Source organism: Pogona vitticeps, chromosome 5, assembly GCF_051106095.1.
Source record: "Pogona vitticeps strain Pit_001003342236 chromosome 5, PviZW2.1, whole genome shotgun sequence".
NCBI classification, from domain to species: Eukaryota; Metazoa; Chordata; class Lepidosauria; order Squamata; family Agamidae; genus Pogona; species Pogona vitticeps.
This window is the reverse complement of record NC_135787.1, coordinates 100,817,736-100,837,339: the sequence shown is the minus strand read 5'-3', so window position 1 is coordinate 100,837,339 and position 19,604 is coordinate 100,817,736. Positions and strand designations below refer to the sequence as shown.

The window sequence follows — 19,604 nt, the reverse complement described above, 5'->3', positions numbered from 1 at the left end:
TTTTTTGGAACCAATTAAAAACGTTATGCGAGGCACCACTGTATTCATGTAGCCCCATTTTACCTGATGATTCTCTGATCCTCCTACTTCCCTTCAAAGTCTATTAAGTGATTTCCAGATGGCCCAGCTAGAGTCTTGTCTGAGATACTCTTCAGTATTCACCTATTTGGCAAGGTGTGTAGGCAAGGTCTGTAGGTGTGTAGTTTTTGTTCTCCATAGGTTTAACCTGGTTTAATATTTAGAGCTTGAGATGTCTGCAGAAAATGTTTCCTCAATTTTAGCTGTCATCTATATGGGGCTGGGAGGCAGTGGAAAACAGGAGGGCCTGGTGTGCTCTGGTCCATAGGGTCATGAAGAGTCAGACACGACTAAACGACTAAACAACAACAACATAAGGGGTTGGTGTCTATGAGATGGATGCTCTATTATTGTACTTTGTTAATTATTTGCTGGTAGACCTAAATGGATTTCTGGAGCTGCAATGCCAGCCAAAAACAGACTTTTCCAATAGGGGTACATTTTTTGGCAGCAAGTAATATCCTGCATGATTAATTAAGAGCTACATTGACCTGGCTGGCATGTGAGGAAAAAGTAAGAAAGAACCTAGCTACTTCCCCCCCCCCCGCTTTTTTTAAACAGCAACTAGTTTTGTGCCACGTTTTTAAATCTTTTATTTCCATGCAGACACTGGAGTTTTGACAGGAAATATTTTTTTCAGACAAATAAAGCATTAATTGCTACACATCTAAGTATATTATTCAAAATTATGTAGATTATACGCACGTGGTATGAGCTAAAGACAAAATCAACTTACTTGGATACTGCAGAAAACAGTGGTTTTTAATTGTTTCAAGCATTGCTATTATGGAGAAGTAATGAGTACTATAAACCTCAAGCAGTTCTGTCAGCCTGAAGAAATGCATACACTTCAGAGCAAACTAGATGGTGCCTTTTGTATGTTTTAGACCACTGGCCCTTACCCTCCATGATAGTGAGGGCTTAAAAGATTTGTAAACATCCTAGGGACTAGTACCCTGTTTCCCCTAAAATAAGACCTCACCTGAAAATAAGCCCTAGTATGATTTTTCAGGATGCTCATTATATAAAGGTTCCCCTTGACATTTTAGTCCAGTTGTGTCTGACTCTAGGGCGCGGTGCTCATCCCCATCTCCAAGCCGCAGAGCAAGCGTTTTTCCGTAGACATTTTCCATGGCCAGTGTGACTAGACACGGAACGCTGTTACCTTCCTACTGTGGTGGTACCTATTTATCTACTCGCATTTATATACTTTTGAACTGCTAGGTTGGCAGGAGCTGGGACAAGCAACGTGAGCTCACTCTGTCACATGGATTCGATCTTACAACAGCTGGTCTTCTGACCTTGCAGCACAGAAGCTTCTGTGGTTTAACCCACAGCACCACCACGTCCCTTTCTGTCATTACTCATGGAGAATAAGTTGATTCAGTGGTTTAATCAACTCCATGCTGAAAATTGGCTTGATGCTGGCATTCCCCGCTCAGTGGGGAGACAGGAACCATTAAAATGGTCCACCCTCACAGCCTACAGATCTGGAGGGATACCCTGATGCACTGGGAGGATTTCCAGCTGATCTGATTGGCTCTCCTGTTGAGGCCCAGGTCATCTCATGGTGAACAGAAGCGACCCAGGTGGCATGATTACTCCCAAATGTCCTCTCTAGTGCTGAGCTTATCCCTCTCCGTGATTCATGGATGAATGAGCTCAGGGTGATGAAGCAATGGAGGAGAAGGCCAGAATGCATTTGTAGGTGGATTCTCTAGGACAGTTTGGCTGTGGTAATTTGGCGGCAATATCCAATAGATTCTGCAGTTAAAGCTGCAAAAAGAGTGTATAATATCAAGTGAATCAGTGAGACCTCTAATCAACAACAAGAGCTCTATTGAGTGGTTTGTGGTCTCACTGAGTATGGACAGTTAAACTGGTTTCAATCTGTGGATCTTACAACATGTAATCAGTTTTCGGACCACTTTAGACAGAAGATTTGTGGCTCTAGGCAGAAGATCTGTGGGGACCTGGATTCTTCCAGTGTTTTGGTAGGTCAGACTGAGATGTCCAGTGCATCACTGTGTTCTGAAACTTGGTTCAGTTTCCACTTGTAACACCTGTGGAGGTTCACATGGGACTTGCTTGCTATAGGTCCACCACTTACTCCCTTGTTCGTTTCCTGACCTGGCTACCAAAACAGCCAAGGTAATGAGAATAGAATGGGCCACTCACATCATTAACTCCTCTCTGAAGGAAGTGTTTTTTTCTTCCTGTTCAAAGGAGACAATTATTAGGCCCATTCTTTAAAAAAAAACTAATGTAAGGTAAAGGTTCCCCTTGACAATTAAGCCTAGTCATGTCCAACTCTAGGGGCCAGCGCTCATCCCCATTTGTAAGCTGAAGAGCCAGGCATTTGTCTGTAGACATTTTCCATGGCCAGCATGACTAGACACGGAATGTTGTTGCCTTCCCACCGAGGTGGTATCTATTCATCTCCTTGCATTTATATGCTTTCAAACTGCTAGGTTGTAAGGAGCTGGGACAGGCAACGGGAGCTCACCCCGTCATGGGGATCTGAACTGCCAACCTTTCAATTGACAGCCTGTGGCTCAGCGGTTTAACCGGCAATGCCACCCACATCCCTTAAAATTACTACAGTTCTGTCGCGGATATTCTATTCACAGGCAAATTGATTGAGAGGTTAGTGGCAGATCAGCTGTAGGTGTTCCTGGAAGAAACTGACTCCCTCAACCGATTCCAGTCTGGGTTCAGGCAGAGTACTGAGACAGCATTGGTTGCACTGCATTGTGACTTGTTAAGAGAGGCTGAGGGGCAATATGACCCTGTTGGTGCTTCTTGATCTCTCAGCTGCCTTTGATACCCTCAACAGTGGTATCCTCCTGGATAGATTATTGGGGTTAGGGCACTGGTTCTTAACCTTTGTTACTCAGATGTTTTTGGACTGCAACTCCCAGAAGCCTTCACCATCAGCTCTGCTGGCTGAGGTTTCTGGGAGTTGCAGTTCAAAAACACCTGAGTAACAAAGGTTAAGAACCACTGGGTTAGGGGATCAGTGGCTTGCTATTACACTGGCTCCAATTCTTCCTTGATAGTCATCTCCAGAGTGTACGATTTAGGGAGGCTGTTTTGACCTGTAGATCCTCAGTTCTGGGGTCCACGGGGGTTCATCATCTCCCCAATATTGTTTAACATCTATATAAGGCCACTGGGATAGGGTATCAAGAGATATGGAATCTCATGTCATCAATACGCTAATGACACACAGCTCTATTTCTCCTTTAAACCATCTGCCGTCTAGCCCCTTGAATGTTGCCTGGCTGCGTTACTGGGCTGGATGAGGGTGAATAGGTTGAAAACTGAATCCAAACAAAATGGATATCTTGTTGGGGGGTTGGTTGTGTACCTACTTGGAGAGAATCTCTCCTAAATTGGATGGAGTGGAAACAACAAAGAAATCTTCAGTTATTCACTGAGATATCTGAGGTTACTTTTTGGATAGCTCAGGAGGAGTAGAACAAGTTGAACTTTAGTGACGCCCATTTCCATGGGCCATATGGAGTTTCCTTTCCTTTTCACTGTGTGTTTTAGATGGGATTTACAGTGGAACCTCGACTTATGGAATTAATCCATATTGGAAGGGTGGCCACAGGTTAAGAAGTTCGTAGGTTGAGGGTCCATTTCCTATAGGAATGCATTCAAAACCATTTAATGCGTTCCGAGGGAAGAAAAAAGGCAAAAAGGTGCCTTCGGAGGTCTAAAAGGGCTTTCCCCCCCCCCCAACATCGGAGGAAGCCCTTTGAGACCTCCGAAGGCAAAAAGGCAGGGGAAAGGGGTGGGAAATTCAAAGGCTGCTGGATCTAGCAATATGTTCATTTACTCTGGCCCCAGTACATTTACCCCTCATGGTAGGCTAGGGTGCCTCCCGGAAGTTCAACAGTGGGAAATGAAAGCAACCGTCGCTCTCTGCCGTGGCCCCAAGAACTAGTCCTCCATGGCTCGACTTGCCTCTGAACATGGAGGCTCCACTTAGCTATCCTAACAGCCAAGGGACAAGAGCTCCTTCGTGAGCTGTGCCGAAAGCTGTCTCTCCCCACCCATGACTGCCGCAGGCCCTCCTAGTTCTCGCCCTCCTGACACAAGCGTGCCTGGCTTAGCAAGGCTGCTGCAGCTCCTTAGATTGTCACAGGCTGTGGCTTCGCCCGGTGCTGCTCGATGACTAACTGCAGCACTTTGCTGGGATCGTGGGTGGAGAAGCCGCCACTACCACAGGGACAGGTCTGAGCAGAGCCCAGCGGTGTTACTGGGCAGGAGAGGAAGGAGGCGCCCCCTAAGGGTAGGAGGGGATCAGGGAGCCAGCGGTGAGAGAACCTGAGCCCAGGGACCGACGGAGCCCAGCCTCCGTGCTCAACCGCGGGGCAAGGAACTGCACTGGGCTCGCTGGAGACACAAACGTGCCTCGACCCGTCCGGGAGACGCCCGTGTCAAAGGCATGTCCAGCCCGGTAGCCACCTCTGGCTTGCCTGGCTCGCCTCTGTGCCCCTTCATGGTCTTCTCTTAGGCAACAGCTCCCTGAGCCTGGAAGCTCCTCATCTCCTCTCCCCGATGTCGGGTCCACGCAGCGCCCTGAAGGTCTTGTGCCGCTGCCAATGCGAGGGCTACTCTGGCTTGGAGGTCCGAGACCTCAGCAGCTCCTTCTGGGATGGCCTGGCCTTTTGCACCACCCTCCATTTAATAAAAATAAATAAAAATAAAACACATTGACAAAAAATAAAAATAAAAAATAAAACACTGCAAGTTCCACACTGGGACTGCAAAAAAACCAAAACCAAAAACAAACCAATCCTGAAATAAACATTGGCACAAGTCCCACGCTGGCATTGCCAAAAAAAACACCAAAAAAACAAAAAACAACAAAAAACGGAAACATAAACCCCCAGCCCAAACCTATCCTCCAAAACCCACCCAGATCAACTTTTTTAAAAGGAAAAAGCAGAACCTTACCTCCACTGCTGCGCCTTTGGTGGCACTTACTCATGAGTAGACCAGCACTTTCTGTGGCACTTACGAGTAGACCCATGCCAGGGATGGGAAGGGAGTGCACTGGCTTCCTCCTCCTGAAGTAAAAAAAGTTCCCTGACCCCCTGCTCTAACCATTGGGATGAAAGAGCTACAAACTAGCAGGTTCCTTGCCACCAACAGTTTGAATTCCCCGCCCTTTTTCCCTGCCTTTTTTCGTTCGTAGGTTGAAGCTCCATTCGCAAGTCGATCCAGATTTTTGCTAACGGAGCTGTTCATAACTCCAAATGTTTGTAACTAGGGACGTTCGTAAGTCGAGGCTTGACTGTAAATATTGCATACATCTTCACTGTCAATAAGAGTACATTTTTTTTCTTTACTGGCTGTTATGTGATATGTATACTTTTGACTTTCTTCTTGTTTTCTATCCTGTTTCCCCGAAAATAAGACAGGGTCTTATAATAGTTTGGACGCTGCAAAGACTGAAGCCCTACATTTGGGGAAGGAAATTCCTCCTTTGCACCAACCCTTTCTCTCTGATGTGGCTACAAACTATGAAATCCACTAACAGTAACCTTGCAAGATGGACACGGAACCTGCAAGACTTTGATTTTGTAATCTGCAGCGTAAAAGGGACTCAGAGCATGGATGCTGATATCTTGTCTCGAAAGCCAAATGACTAATGGGTGGATAAACCAAGTTTGTGATAGTGTATTAAATGTTCTGTTTATGTAAGAGTTATGAAATATGATTAAAGTGCAAAGTTTGTTTGGTTGTTGATGAACTGAGAGGTCTAGAATGATGGTAAAAATAACGGTGAGTAGCTTTATTGATGTGAAGCTGATGCAATGTGATTTGTATGAATGTGATTAATGCAAATGTTCTGGGTGTATTAATTGTCTTGGATGTTCAAAGTGGTAAGTTCGATTTGGTAAACATAATAATAGAGAGAAAATGGCATTTTAAGGTATGCATAAGTATTGGTAAGTTACTGTTATACTTGCATGTACTTAGGTGTTTGTTTATGAAGGCAAACTGTTAGGTTTCCCCTCATAAAACAAATTTATTAAGGGGGAAGGTATGTAGGAATCACCCTGCTTTGGCTCAGGTAGACGATTGTTGACATTTATCAATGAGAGCTGTCGGGAGGCAGAGCCAGAGAAACTAGAATGGAGGGGTGAGTCAGAGTCTAGTTAGTTCAGTCAGAGACAGAGTTTGGGTCTGAGGCAAAGAGAAAGTATTTAAGGAGTCATTAGTCAAAGTGTGACCTGTATTAATTAAGATAGAAGAGATTAAGCTTGGTGTAACTTTAAGAATGTGCTTAAGTATTATTCCTGAAACAACTTGACCTTCTATTGTTGTGATATTGTTGTTATTTTAATTGTTTTAAATTTAATTGCTGTGAGCCATCCAGAGTAGACATTCTCTAGATGGGCGGCATGTAAGTTTAATAAATAAATAAATAAATATTAATTTAGGGCTTATTTTCAGGGTATGTTTTATTTATTTTTTTCATGTACAACAATCTACGTTTATTCAAATACAGTCATGTCATCTTCTTCTGGTGTCTGCACAATGGCGGAGGGTGGGCTTTCACTTAACTAGGGCTTATTTTGGGGTAGGGTTTATATAAAGACGTGGTGGCGCTGAGGATGTGGAGGCGCTGCGAGTTAAACAGCAGAAGCCTCTGTGTTGCTGGGTCAGAAGACTAACAGTCATAAGATCGAATCTACATGTCCCAGCTCCTGGCTGGCTCTACGGCTTGGCAACGTGGATAAGCACTAGATTCAGACAAGACTGGACTAAATGTCAAGGGGAACCTTACCTTAATGACAGAAAGCAGGAACAGCTTTCTTTTTCTTTTGACCAGGAAGAGGAGGAACAGAAATTCCAAAAATTGTGACAGTCAGTAGTTTGCCAGCTAGATAGATATCCTAGTGACAAAACAGTTTTGCACCCTCTTTTTGTGAAATAAATGAGGTCCTATGCAGAAATGTTAAAACATTGCAGGAATAATTATTCTAATCTTCAGCAACCAAGACTTGCTCTTAATATATACACTACTAGAACATACAAAGAAAACGTGGAAAAAATGGAGTGAATATCCAATACAAAGCAAAATTAATTTTCACCGTTTTAATGTTTAATTGAAAAGAAGTTCCACTTAGATTTATGAAATTTCCTTCCATGCAGCACAGTTATACAATGCTGTTGTTAGGTGTACTTGAAAAATTACATAGCCATGATGCCTTTAACACGAAGTTCACAAGAGTTGGTAAACATTCATTCATCGACAGCAGTAGACCGTTCTACATCATCTCAAGTGGATTTCAGTAACTTAGCATTCCACCTGCCAAAATCACTTCAGTTTCAAAACGATAATGAAGTGAAGATATGAGAGGAAAAATTGAGGGTAGCTCAGAAAACATTACTAACGAACTACTGGCAATACTTAAAAATCTCAGGGAAGCCATAAAATTTTATATCCTATTCTAATTAAAAACTCATGAAGAAGGGCTAGTGTGCTAGAAACACCAAAATCTATTTGAAAACAGGCAAAGCAAGTTTTATTGATTTTATTTCTCATAGAATCACTAATAATTACACCAGTGAACTTTCAAAAATATGAGGACATCAACCTCCAACCCAACTAGTGTCAGAGAACACTTTCCTCTTAAATGATATGCCCAGAAATATTTGTACATGCATATGAGTTGAGAGTATGCGCTAAGGAACACACTCATTTCACACAGCTTTATCAATTACTGCCAACCTACATAAAATGAGCCTATGCCTCTAGTGTACACACAAGCCTACAACATAAGATAAATTACCCATGAAGAAGCTATCTTTAACCCTTAATCAAACTGCTTAGCCGAAAATTTCACCATGAGTTCTAGAATGTTCTCTGATTCAATGAAAATTTCAATGTATTGAGGGATTGCAGAAGGGTTAGATTAAATCCCATGCTTTGTATTTCTTGAATTCATTAAGAACTCCAATTTTCCATGGGGACAATCTACTGACAAACACAGACATTTGCTTTTGTTTCTCAGACCATGGTTTGTCAAAAAATTGTATGGGACATTTTCTGTCCCAATACATTATATAGACTAGGACAAAAAAGTACTCCACTGATAGTGTCATACCTCTGCTAGACTATTTTTGTTCTTAGTATTCTTTATCTGTAAAAATAAAGCCCGGAGAGTGCTTGTAGCGCTATGGGGCAGTATATAAGTCCAATAAATAAATAAATAAATAAATAAATAAATAAATAAATAAATAAACTAGATGGCAGCTAAAATTTGGAAAATTTTACAACTCTTCAAGTGGCGGTATTGGAAAGCATCTACCTTGCAGGTGTGCTTCTGTGAATTCCACAACAAAATGTGACTCCAGGAGGCTGGAATATCCTGTTTGTGGGTGAGGACTAACATAAGCATGTCAGCTGTTACTGATAATCTGATAAAACTTTGATCTTAACTCTAAATACTAAAAATGTATTCAATGAAACACATTTTTGAAAATTACTAGTCTAAAGCTTACATTGATGAAGTACTGTATATATTTCATGTGTAAATACAATTCCTTCTGTTCATCAGTGATTCTTACTCTCACCTATATTTCAGTCATCCAAAAACTAGACAGTCTTTTTGCAACAGATGTAGGGATACATCTGTTGTAGATGTAGGGAAACAGAGTGAACTTGTAAATATCATTGCAGTGGACCAGGACTTTAGCTCTTCAAAACTGCTGATATAACTGCAAAATAGTTTCCCCTAGGAATCTCTGAAGAGCAGGAAAAGGTTGGCAGCAAAGAAATACAGATACAAAACCAAAGCAAACCAAACTACTTACCCCCTTGCAGGATCTAAGGCAATTGCTCTGGGTTGATCCAACTCTTGCCAGAATAAAACTTTTCGCAGCGATCCATCTAAATTGGAAACTTCAATCCGGTTCGTTTCAGAATCTGTCCAATACAGTTTTTCACCCAGCCAATCACATGCTATTCCATCAGGTGACAAAAGTCCAGAAATAACCACATTTTGCACACTCCCTGTTCTGTTGAATTCTGTTCGTTTAATGGCTTCTTCACTTACATCACTCCAGTATATCAAGCCATGGATAAAGACAAAGTCCACAGCAGCTGCATCTTCTAAGCCACCTACCACAACTGTAGCATTGTCATTCACTTGGGCAGCATCCACCAATCGTAGATCACGCCGATTAGCATACAACAGCAGTGGTGAAGCTTTGGAAGAGAGGAAGCATATTAAGATTGATTGTGAACAAATTTATACTTCAGGAGACAAAAAGCTTCCATACAATGTGAAAAGTTAAGTTAATATTTGCTGAATTCTGAAAACTTCCACAGCAACCAACTTTCTGAAAAGGGAACAGATGGCCATAACTGCAACAGTTGGCTATACTGTACTTCATTCTATCACTGTAATAGTTTTCCAAATAAAAATTGAGAAAACCTAACAGTTAAAGTGACTGGCATTAAAGAACACTCAGAAAGATAAAACTTTGTACAACACAAATTACCTATGAAATTTTCTACCACAAGATAAAGAACAGCCAACAATTCAGAAAAGGATTAGATAAATTCACAGATGACAGGTTTGCCAAAGGCTATTACATGGAGGGCCAGCTAGTAAGCATGTTACCTCTCTACTTCTTGGGTCCCTAGAATTCCCCCAATCAGAATTCTGGGAGCTCCAGACAGGAAATCAAAGTCAAAAGAAGAGTTTCCAAACTTTCTATTACTTACAGGGTACAGATGGGCATGAATTAAAAATGAATCACCCAATTTGTTTAAAAACTGTTAATTCATATTCATACAAATCAATGCCCCAATGAATCAATTAATTTTAGTGATTATTTTTCTATTTGTTTGGCTATAAAACAGCCCCCCAGAAACCCAGAGACACTAAAATTTTGTGGAGGCTTCCTTTGACTTTCCTCTACAATCCCTCCAAGTTTGGTGAAGATTGAGTTTCAGATATTTGAGTTATACACCCACAAAGAGGCTCCTCCAGAAAGTTCTCCATAGGCACCTAGAGATAACAAAATCATAGTGAAGGGAATGGCCGCGATATGTCCATGGAAGTTGTGAGATATTATGGGAGTTTTTTTTAATGTCTATGCCCATTAGGCTGTATATCTCTCAAAAAGGTACCAGTCCTATAACCCTTTGTTATTTCTGTGGAGCTCTATGCTTACTGGACCACTTATAAGAAATGAAAAGTTTGAAAACATACCTGTCAACTTGGATTTCTTGGCTGAAGCTCCCAGAATTCTGGCTGGGGAGATTCCTGGTGAATTCTGGGGACTGCAGTCCAAGAAATACAAAGGTATCATAGCTATTACTTATGTGGAGCCTGAATGTTCAAAACATTCATAACAATTACATAATGAGAACCAATAACAAGCAATAATTATCAGAATCATGCTTTGCTTAGGAACTTGTTTATCTTACTGACCACTGTTGGAAACAGAATTCTGGATCTTTCCCTGATGTAGCAAAACAATACTTTCGAGATTATATCTAGTGAAGAAAAGTTACCTTTTCCCCCTCTTTCCTTCTCACACACATATTTCTGACCCAGTAATAGGGAATTAGTACAATATCTGTAAAGTTTCAAGCATCACACTGGGAACCAGGTTGGATTTGATTTAAATCAAATTGATTTAAAACATGATTTAAATTTTAAAAACCTGATTTTTTTACAATTTAAATTTTAAAATTGAATTTTTAAAATTCAATCAATCTTCTTTTTTAAAAAAAATCATTGATTTTTATCCACCTTCCCAGAAACATGTCACGAGCATAAAATCTAATCTGCAGTTAGTCACACTGATCCAAGTCCTGTTGCAGAAGTTATGCCACACAACTCTGATGACATGATCAGCCAAGGCCATGCTGCAGCCATTTGAAACAAACGTATTCTATCCCCACCACCACCACCAGGTTTCAGGCATCCCTAAGGATCCCTTTCATCCTAGAAGGCCTTCAGGAGCCATGGAACTGGGTAGGAAATTAATAAAAGCCAGGCAATTGGTACCACCAGTCCCAGTTGAAATCCTATACAACCTAGCAAAGGCTAACTTCATGCCTTTCTCAACATAACTATTACTTTTTGAATGTAACTTTTACAGCTTTCTTCTTCCTGTGAATGGAGAACTGGAAGAGAAGAATGTGCCTGCACCGCTGTGTTTTTCATTCTGCTATTATGTGCAACTTTAGATATTCTCAAGATAGATTCTGAATGCTCTCAAGATTTGCAGCGAATTCAGTTCCTTCATTTCTGAATAGAGAAGCATAAGTTGGTTTTCTGTACTCTGCTACTTTCCCGTGTTTCTTCTAAATGCAATGGACATAAAAACCTGTTGTTTTGGAAATACTTCACTGACATGCCTCTTTTCCACAATGACTTACACTTCAGTAAAATGTACAGAATTGCATAAAAAAGGTTTGAGGCTAGAGCTCACAAGAAATAAAGTAACAGCATTCTCTGTTCATCATTACTTTTTAGAGCAATGAGGACATAACAATGCTTCTTTTTAAAATATACGTACATTAACAACTGTTATTGTTTACCAGCACATGTGTTACGAGGGGGTGCTGATAAGTATTGAGCCTTTCTCAGAAAAAAATTGAGCTAGGAAGCTGTAACTGCCACACTATTCTACATATTTCTCCAGGAAGTCAATGCACTTGCGACATCAGTTCTGCAGCTTATTTAGTCTCTGCAAATAAAATTCTTCCAACTGCTGGTGTAAGCACTCATTTGCAGCATTAGATGCCTCCAGAACACTCCCAAATCGTTGTCCTTTTAGGTGTTTTTTTGAGTTTGGGGAACAGATAATAGTCAGAAGGAGCCAGGTCAGGAGAATAGAGTGGATGGAGCACCACTTGAAAGCCCAAGGAGGTCAGTTTTGTCATTGTTTTACCTGCAGTGTGTGACAAGGTGTTGTCATGCAACAGGATGACACCTTTGGAGAGCTTTCGACGTTTTTCCTTAATGTTTTGCTTCAACTTCATCAATAAAGCACAGTAATATTTTGCATTGATGGTTGAACCCTGTTGGATGTAGTCCACCAGCAGAACTCCCTTCTTATCCCAAATAAACTGTTGCCATTTGCTTCTGCACCGACCTTTGCACCTGGAACTTCTTTGGCCTGGGGGAACCACTGTGCCTCCATTCCTTAGACTGTTCCTTTGTCTCAGGATCATAATAGTAGATCCATGTTTCATCACTAGTTACCAGTTTGTCCAGGAAATCTGACTCATTTCTTGCAAACTGTTCCAAAACAGCCACAGATGACTTGACGTTTCCTCTTTTGTTCGGTTGCCAAAAGTTTGGGGATCCACTTTGCTTCCAGCTTTCTCATTTCCAAGTTGTTGTGGATAATGGCACCAACTCTCTCACGTGATATTCTCAGATATATAGCAATACTTTTGGCTGATATTCGGCGGGCTTCCATGATCATGTCATGGATGTCTTTTACATTTGCAGGCACAGAGACAGAAACAGGGCTTCCACTGGGTTTCTCCGGAAAAAGGAGGTTACTTACCTGTAACCATGGTTCTTCAAGTGGTCATTCTGTGAATTCACACAAACGGGTTAATCCGGCGCCTGCGTCGGAGTCCTCGGAATATTCTCGAGCTCTGAAAGAGAAAGTAACAGACGTAACGCTGCCCCCATTGCGCATGCTCCAGCCCACTCCAGCCTCAGTTCCATTTATACGCCACAGGTGTGCCTAGAGGTGGTACGCACTCACAGTGACAGCTAGAGGGGAGGCTGGGTGGGATTGTGTGAATTCACAGAATGACCACTTGAAGAACCATGGTTACAGGTAAGTAACCTCCTTTTCTTCATCGTGGTCTTCTGTGAATGCACACAAACGGGTGACTGGCGAGCTTACTCACCGGATGGCGGGATGTCACTGCAACACCGAAGTCAACACGGCCCTTCCAAACACTGTGTCCCTCTTGGCTCTGAGGTCAAGTCTATAGTGTGTAATGAATGTTGATACAGTTGACCACGTGGCCGCTCTACAGATATCCGGGGTATCCACACCACGTAGGAAGGCTGTAGAGGACGCAACCGCCCTAGTAGAGTGAGCGCGTAAGCCGTCAGGAGGGGACTTGTGTTGTAGTTCATAGGCCAAGACAATAGTGTTAACAATCCATCGTGACAGGGTAGAACGTGCTGCCGGTGAACCCTTCTTATGTCCAAAGTAACAAACAAACAGACGGTTAGAGACCCTAATGTCTCTAGTTCTGGAGACATAAAAGGCGAGGGCCCGTCGAACATCCAGGGTATGGAGCATGCGTTCCACGTCAGACGAAGGTTGCGGAAACAACGTTGGCAGAGAAAGAGGTTGGTTGAGGTGAAATTCAGAGACCACTTTTGGAAGAAAGGAGAGGTCGGGATACAGCAAGACCTTATCCCTGAAGAATTGCAAAAAGGGCTGGTCAGACCGCAAAGCGGCAAGTTCACTGACACGTCGAGCAGAGGTGATAGCAACAAGAAAGAGTGTCTTGAGAGTTAGCAACCGAACATCACAGGTGGCCATGGGTTCGAACGGAGGCCGTGTAAGGGCGCGAAGAACGAGTTGGAGGGACCACTGAGGTACTGGAGGTTTGGTAGGAGGTCTCATGTGGGCTAGTCCCTTCAGAAAGGCCTTGACCGTGGGATGGGAGAAAAGGCGGGAAGAAGGAGATTCCTTCGGTTGAAACGAGATGATAGCCGCTAGATAAACTCTAACAGTGGACAAAGCCAAGTTGAGGTCAAACAAATATCGTAAATACAGCAACAACGTGGAAAGTGAAACGGGGGAGGGGATAAGACCCCTGTCCTGAGTAAACTTAAGGAAGCTGCGCCATTTCCGTTTGTATAAGGAAGCAGTGGATGGCTTCTTAGCTCTGTCTAGTACCTCCCTGACCTGTGGGAGATCCTCCACGCAGTCAGCTTCAGAGTGTCCACGTCCGGGTGAAAAATGGCGCCCGCATCTTGGGTTAGGAGGTCTGGAAGTTGTGGGAGTCTCCACATCTCTGAGGACATGCTGAGAAGTGTGGGAAACCACGTCTGGCGGGGCCAAAAAGGAGCTATGAAAATGGCATTGGTCCTGGATTGACGGAGCTTGACCAGCGCCCTCTGAATGAGTGGAAGAGGGGGGAACATGTAGAGAAGAGGATGGTGCCAGCGGAGCATGAAGGCGTCTCCTAGGGACCCGTGGCCTATCCCTGCTCGGGACGCATAGCTGGTGCACTTGGCGTTCTGTTGGGTGGCGAAGACATCCATTGTCGGAGTGCCCCACCTGAGACATAGGTCCCGAAAGACTCTGGGGTGGAGTTCCCACTCGTGTGTTTGATGGTGAAGACGACTCAGGTGGTCTGCCAGAGAGTTGTCCGCCGTGGGAACATGTATGGCTACTGGAAATATATGGTGAACACGACACCATTCCCATAAAATTACTGTGAGATACAGAAGCGAGGGAGAGTGCGTGCCTCCCTGCTTGTTCAGATAGTACATGGTCGTAGTGTTGTCCGTTATGACTTGCACACCACGACCACGCACCATGGGGAAGAACGCGCGAAGGGCCTTGATAACAGCCAACATCTCGAGGTGATTGATGTGAAGGGCCATCTCCCGGGGAGACCAGAGTGCATGTATCCTGTGTGACCCGCAGTGCGCGCCCCAACCGAATGTGCTCGCGTCGGTAGTGATTTGAATGGTCAGTCTCAGTGGTCTGAATGGTCTGCCTAACCGAAGATTCGGGGTGTGTGTCCACCATTGTAATTGAGTCGCCAGCTCCCTGGTGACGCGAAGGCGTTTGTTCTGGCTGTCCGTCATGGGGTTGAATAGGGCGAGGAACCACGACTGTAGGGATCTCAGTTTGAGTCGCGCATGAGACAAGGCAGGGGTTGTGGAGGCCATGAGGCCCAGGAGGTGTTGGGCATGCCTGCCTGTGACCTTGGCCCCGGGCCGAAACTTTTTTATTGCCCGTTGGATCTTGTGAATCCTCTCTGAGGGGAGGAATATTCGTGCGGCGATGGAGTCGATGCAAGCGCCTATGTAATGCACCCTCCTGGATGGTTTGAGATGGGATTTCTCCATGTTGATCTCGAGGCCTAGATTGGACAGCAGGCGAAGAACCAATCTTGTGTGCTGTGATGCTCGACTGTAAGAGGGAGCTACCAGGAGCCAATCGTCGATGTAGGGGTATATGTGAACGCCCTGGAGGCGTAGGTAGGCCGCTACTGGAGCCATCACCTTTGTAAATGTGCGAGGGGCCGTCGAAAGTCCGAAGGGTAGGGCCTGAAACTGGTAAATGGTGTCGCAAAAGAGGAAACGCAGATACTTGCGATGATGAGGATGAATGGTAATATGGAAATAAGCGTCCTTTAGGTCTATGAGGACGAACCAATTGTTTTTCTTCAGAAGGGGCATAATGGACTCGAGTGTCACCATGCGAAAACGGCGAGGACGAAGGTAAGTATTGAGGACCCTGAGATCTAGAATGGGTCTTACGCCGCCGCCCTTTTTTGATACGGCGAAATATCTGGAATAGAAGCCGTCTTTGATGTTTCCTATGGGAACGGTTTCTATGGCATGTTTGCGAATGAGTGAGGCGATCTCCTTTTCCAGGGCGGCGTTGAATGATGTGGAGCAGACGAAACCTAGTGGAGGTAAGTCGAGAAACTCGAGTCGGTATCCGTGAGAAATGATGCTTAGGACCCATGCATCGTTTGTGATTAAAAGCCAATTGGAGAGAAAGGGGGAAAGTCTCGTGGTGGCCGGATGGGAAAGAGAGTGTCCTGGAAAGTCAAAGATAACGCTTGGATCTTTTCGCAGGTGGTTTGAAAGAACGTGTGCGTTGGGACTGTTGGGACCTAAAGCTAGGAGCAGAAGAGGATGCTCTGGACGATCTCTGCTGAGGTAAGTTTTTGAAAGTCTTGAAGTACTGAGATGATTGCTGGTAATGGGCGTAGGGTTTGCGCCAGTGAGGTTTATTGTAGCGTGGCTGAGACTGAATGGAATAGGATCTAGCTGCCTTCTTTGCTTTATGGAGGTCTTCTAGGTGCGTGTCAGTTCGTTCATTAAAGAGGCCCGTGGCATCAAAGGCGAGGCCCTCCACCTTGTTCTTGACATCATCCAAGATGTTAGCCGCTCGTAACCATGCATGTCGACGGGTAGTAATTGAGGACATAAGAATTCTGGCTGCTGCTTCGGCAGCATGTCTGGTGGAAAGTCTCTGGTATTTGGACACAGTCTGCGCTTCCTCGTAAAGGTTAAGGAAGTTCTGTTTGGCCTCTGGTGGAACGAGTTGGAGCCCAGGGAGAATCTTCAGCCATAGTTGTTTTTGATATGCCCCTAGGGCAGTTTGATAGTTAATGAGCTTAATGAGAAAGGCTGCAAGAGAGTATAGCTTTCTTCCGATGATTTCTAATTTTTTGCCCTCCCTGTTGGTAGGGGTAACGTGTGATTTTCCGGTGGGCTTGGTGCAACTTGTCTCGACCACTAAGGAATTAGGAACCGGGTGCTTTAGCAGAAACTTAGTATCCGTGCCGTGGACGCGATAGAAGTTCTCAGTTCTCCTGGGCAAAGGTGGATTATCTGAGGGGTGCTCCCAGTACTGCTTTATGATATCCATAATAGCGGGTACAAAAGTCAGACTAGGAGGGGGAGCCCTCTCCTGATTGATGTCTCCAAATATGAGATCTTCGGTAGCGGCAGAAGGCTGATCCAAGTCGAGCTTTAAGGTCTTGGCTAAACGCAAGAGCATTTGGGAATAAGAGGAGAAATCCTCAGAGGGGGAGGAGGCATTGGCGTCTCCAATGTCGGAGCCAACTGGCTCCCCTTCTGGAAGTGGGTTCCCATCTGGTTGTGGAGGAGCTTCCTGCTCTGTGTTGGAAGAAAGGACCGAAGAGGCTTCGTCCGGGTCGGACGAAAAAACGTCTCTCCTTCTCTTACGTGGAGGTTTGGTAACCTCATCCGTAGGTTTCGACGTCGAAGCCGGTGGTATGGGCGCAGGTTGATCCAATGGAGGGATTGGCAAAGACTGTATTGGTCGGTGGTCGACCGGTAGATCGGCGGCGCGGCGTCGATGTCGACGTCGACGTCGAGGTGGCGAAGTGTCCGATGACGACGCGATGTAGACATACTTGGTTCTGTGTCTCCGTCGTCGGTCTGAGGATGACGACGTCGAACTAGTTGAGGCAGAGCGATGTCGGTGTCGACGGTGTTTCGGTCGCCGTGGAGAAGGGGAGTCGGAAGAACTAGACGTGCGCCTACGGCGCCGATGCTTGCGTCGACGTCGATGCGCATCAGAGCGAGCCTTCTTAGTGGCACGCCTCCCTCGCGCCGATGCCGAAGACGAAGAGGAGGACGAGTCGTGTTTCCTCTTGCGGGTTCGCTTTCCACGCGGCGACTTCGACCTCGAACGGGAGGTGGAGAGATGCTTGGTCTTTGCAGGGCGTTTGCCACGGGGCGACCTCGACCTCGAGGGAGACGTCGAAAGGTGCTTGGTTTTTGCCGGGCGTTTGCCGCGGGGCGATCTCGACCTCGAGGGAGACGTCGAGAGATGTTTGGTCTTGGCCGGGCGCTTGCCACGGGGCGATCTCGACCTCGAAGGAGATGTCGAGGTCGACGGAGCCGGAAACTCGAGCCCACGATCCTGTGGGCTGTGCGGAGCCGAAGTCAGACCAGCGGTGACTCCAACCAGCTGGCTCGGTGTGGGAGACACGATGCCCGAAGGCATCACCGGCTCGACTTGTCGAGGAGGCAGAGATGGAGCTGTCTCCGACAAGTATGCACCTTCCCTCGACGAGTCCTCCAGTATAGGAGATGGGACGGACTCGGAGACTGACGGAAGCTGGGCAGAACCCTCCTTATGTTTAACAGAGGATTTAGACTTGCCCTGCTTCATAGCCTTAGGAGGTGCAGCATCAGCTTTCACATTACCGGCAGACTTCTTGGATGCGGGTACTTAGAATGTTTACCTGTCTTGGAAGAACTCTGCTGAGGTGAGGTGTCTGTTCCCTGCCGAGGGGTAGCCGCAGGAGAGACCATCTCAGATTCTGAGGGTGCAGTGGCAGAAAGAGTTGACTCCCAGAGGTGGTAGTTGAGTCGCTTCTGCCTAGCCTTTAGTGCCGCTTTAGTGAAATCCCTGCAGTGCTTGCAGGACGTGGTCAGATGTCTAGCCCCAAGACAGAAAAGGCACTTCTCATGCGGGTCCTGATGGGGAATCTTGCGCGAGCAGAGCACACACCGTTTAAACGGCCCAGACGGCATAAGCCGCAAAATAAGGGAACCGTTGCGGAGGGAAAAAAAGGCGGGAACAATAACGGACGGGAACAGCGGGAAAAAACCAAGTGGAAAGTCCAAAATCCAGACCGCGTCGGGGGGCAGGAGAAAGACACAATCCGAAAGCCTATCCAAGTCCAAAAACCGTAGAAATGTATCCAAAAACGTAGTAAACGAACGGAGCTCGTGAGAGAGGTTCCGAATCACCAGGCGGAGAAATGGAACTGAGGCTGGAGTGGGCTGGAGCATGCGCAATGGGGGCAGCGTTACGTCTGTTACTTTCTCTTTCAGAGCTCGAGAATATTCCGAGGACTCCGACGCAGGCGCCGGATTAACCCGTTTGTGTGCATTCACAGAAGACCACGATGAAGAATGGCCAGTTTTAAAACTGACAAGCCAACTTTTAATTGTTGCATATGAAGGGCCACTGTCACCCATAATTTGTGACATTTCATCATGGATCTGCTTTGAATCTTTCCCTTGGAGAAACGGGAACTTGATTATGGTCCTATGCTCTTCCACACTGAACTTTTTTGGAGGTGCTGCCATGTTCATTTTGAATCTGAACATGAAAGATAAGTTTAAAAAACATAGATAGTTGATTTTTGCACCGTTGAATATAGACAAATTGGCCAATATAGCCTGCAATTTATAGCTTCCTAGCTCAATTTTTTTCTGGGAAAGGCTCAATACAGTACTTATCAGCATTCCCTCGTAATTCCTTTCAGGCTACATATTTTCTTTTATTTTTAAAGATTTTTTTAAAAAATTCAGACAACTTTTCTACTTTTTTGTTAAATATTATAGGACCAGCGTGGTCTAGCATAGTGATTCTCAAACTGGGGTCTCCAGATGTTACTGGACTGCAATTCCTAAACACCTCCACCACTTGCTAGTACTGGCTAGGATCTCTGGGATTTGCAGTCCAAGAACATTTGGGGAGCGACATTTGAGTACCACTCTAAGGGATAGACTGTTGAACCAAGATTCCTGAGATTTCTGTTCAAATCCCTGCTTGGTCACAAAACTTATTGGGATGGCATGGGTAAACCATTTTAAACTATTCCTTGAACATCTCACATACCATAAAAAGCCCATCAGGGCTGTGATGGGAAGTACATAATAATAAAAAGCAATGAAAAGGTAACAAAACATTCACCTTCAAAAGCTGCAACAAAACTATTTACTGAAAACTTTTCTCCAACACTCTAATAGATTATTTGG

General features: G+C 44.8%; 1 protein-coding gene across 2 annotated transcripts in view; it reads right to left on the bottom strand.

Annotated features, from left to right (window-relative positions):
- The window catches only part of LRP6 (LDL receptor related protein 6), a 161,112-nt gene that overhangs the window by 125,005 nt on the left and 16,503 nt on the right, over positions 1–19,604 (bottom strand). For both annotated transcript variants that reach the window (XM_020785777.3, XM_073000909.2), the window contains exon 2: positions 8,920–9,313. In XM_020785777.3, the coding sequence (XP_020641436.1) occupies positions 8,920–9,313 (394 nt within the window). The remainder of the gene's footprint in view (positions 1–8,919; positions 9,314–19,604) is intronic.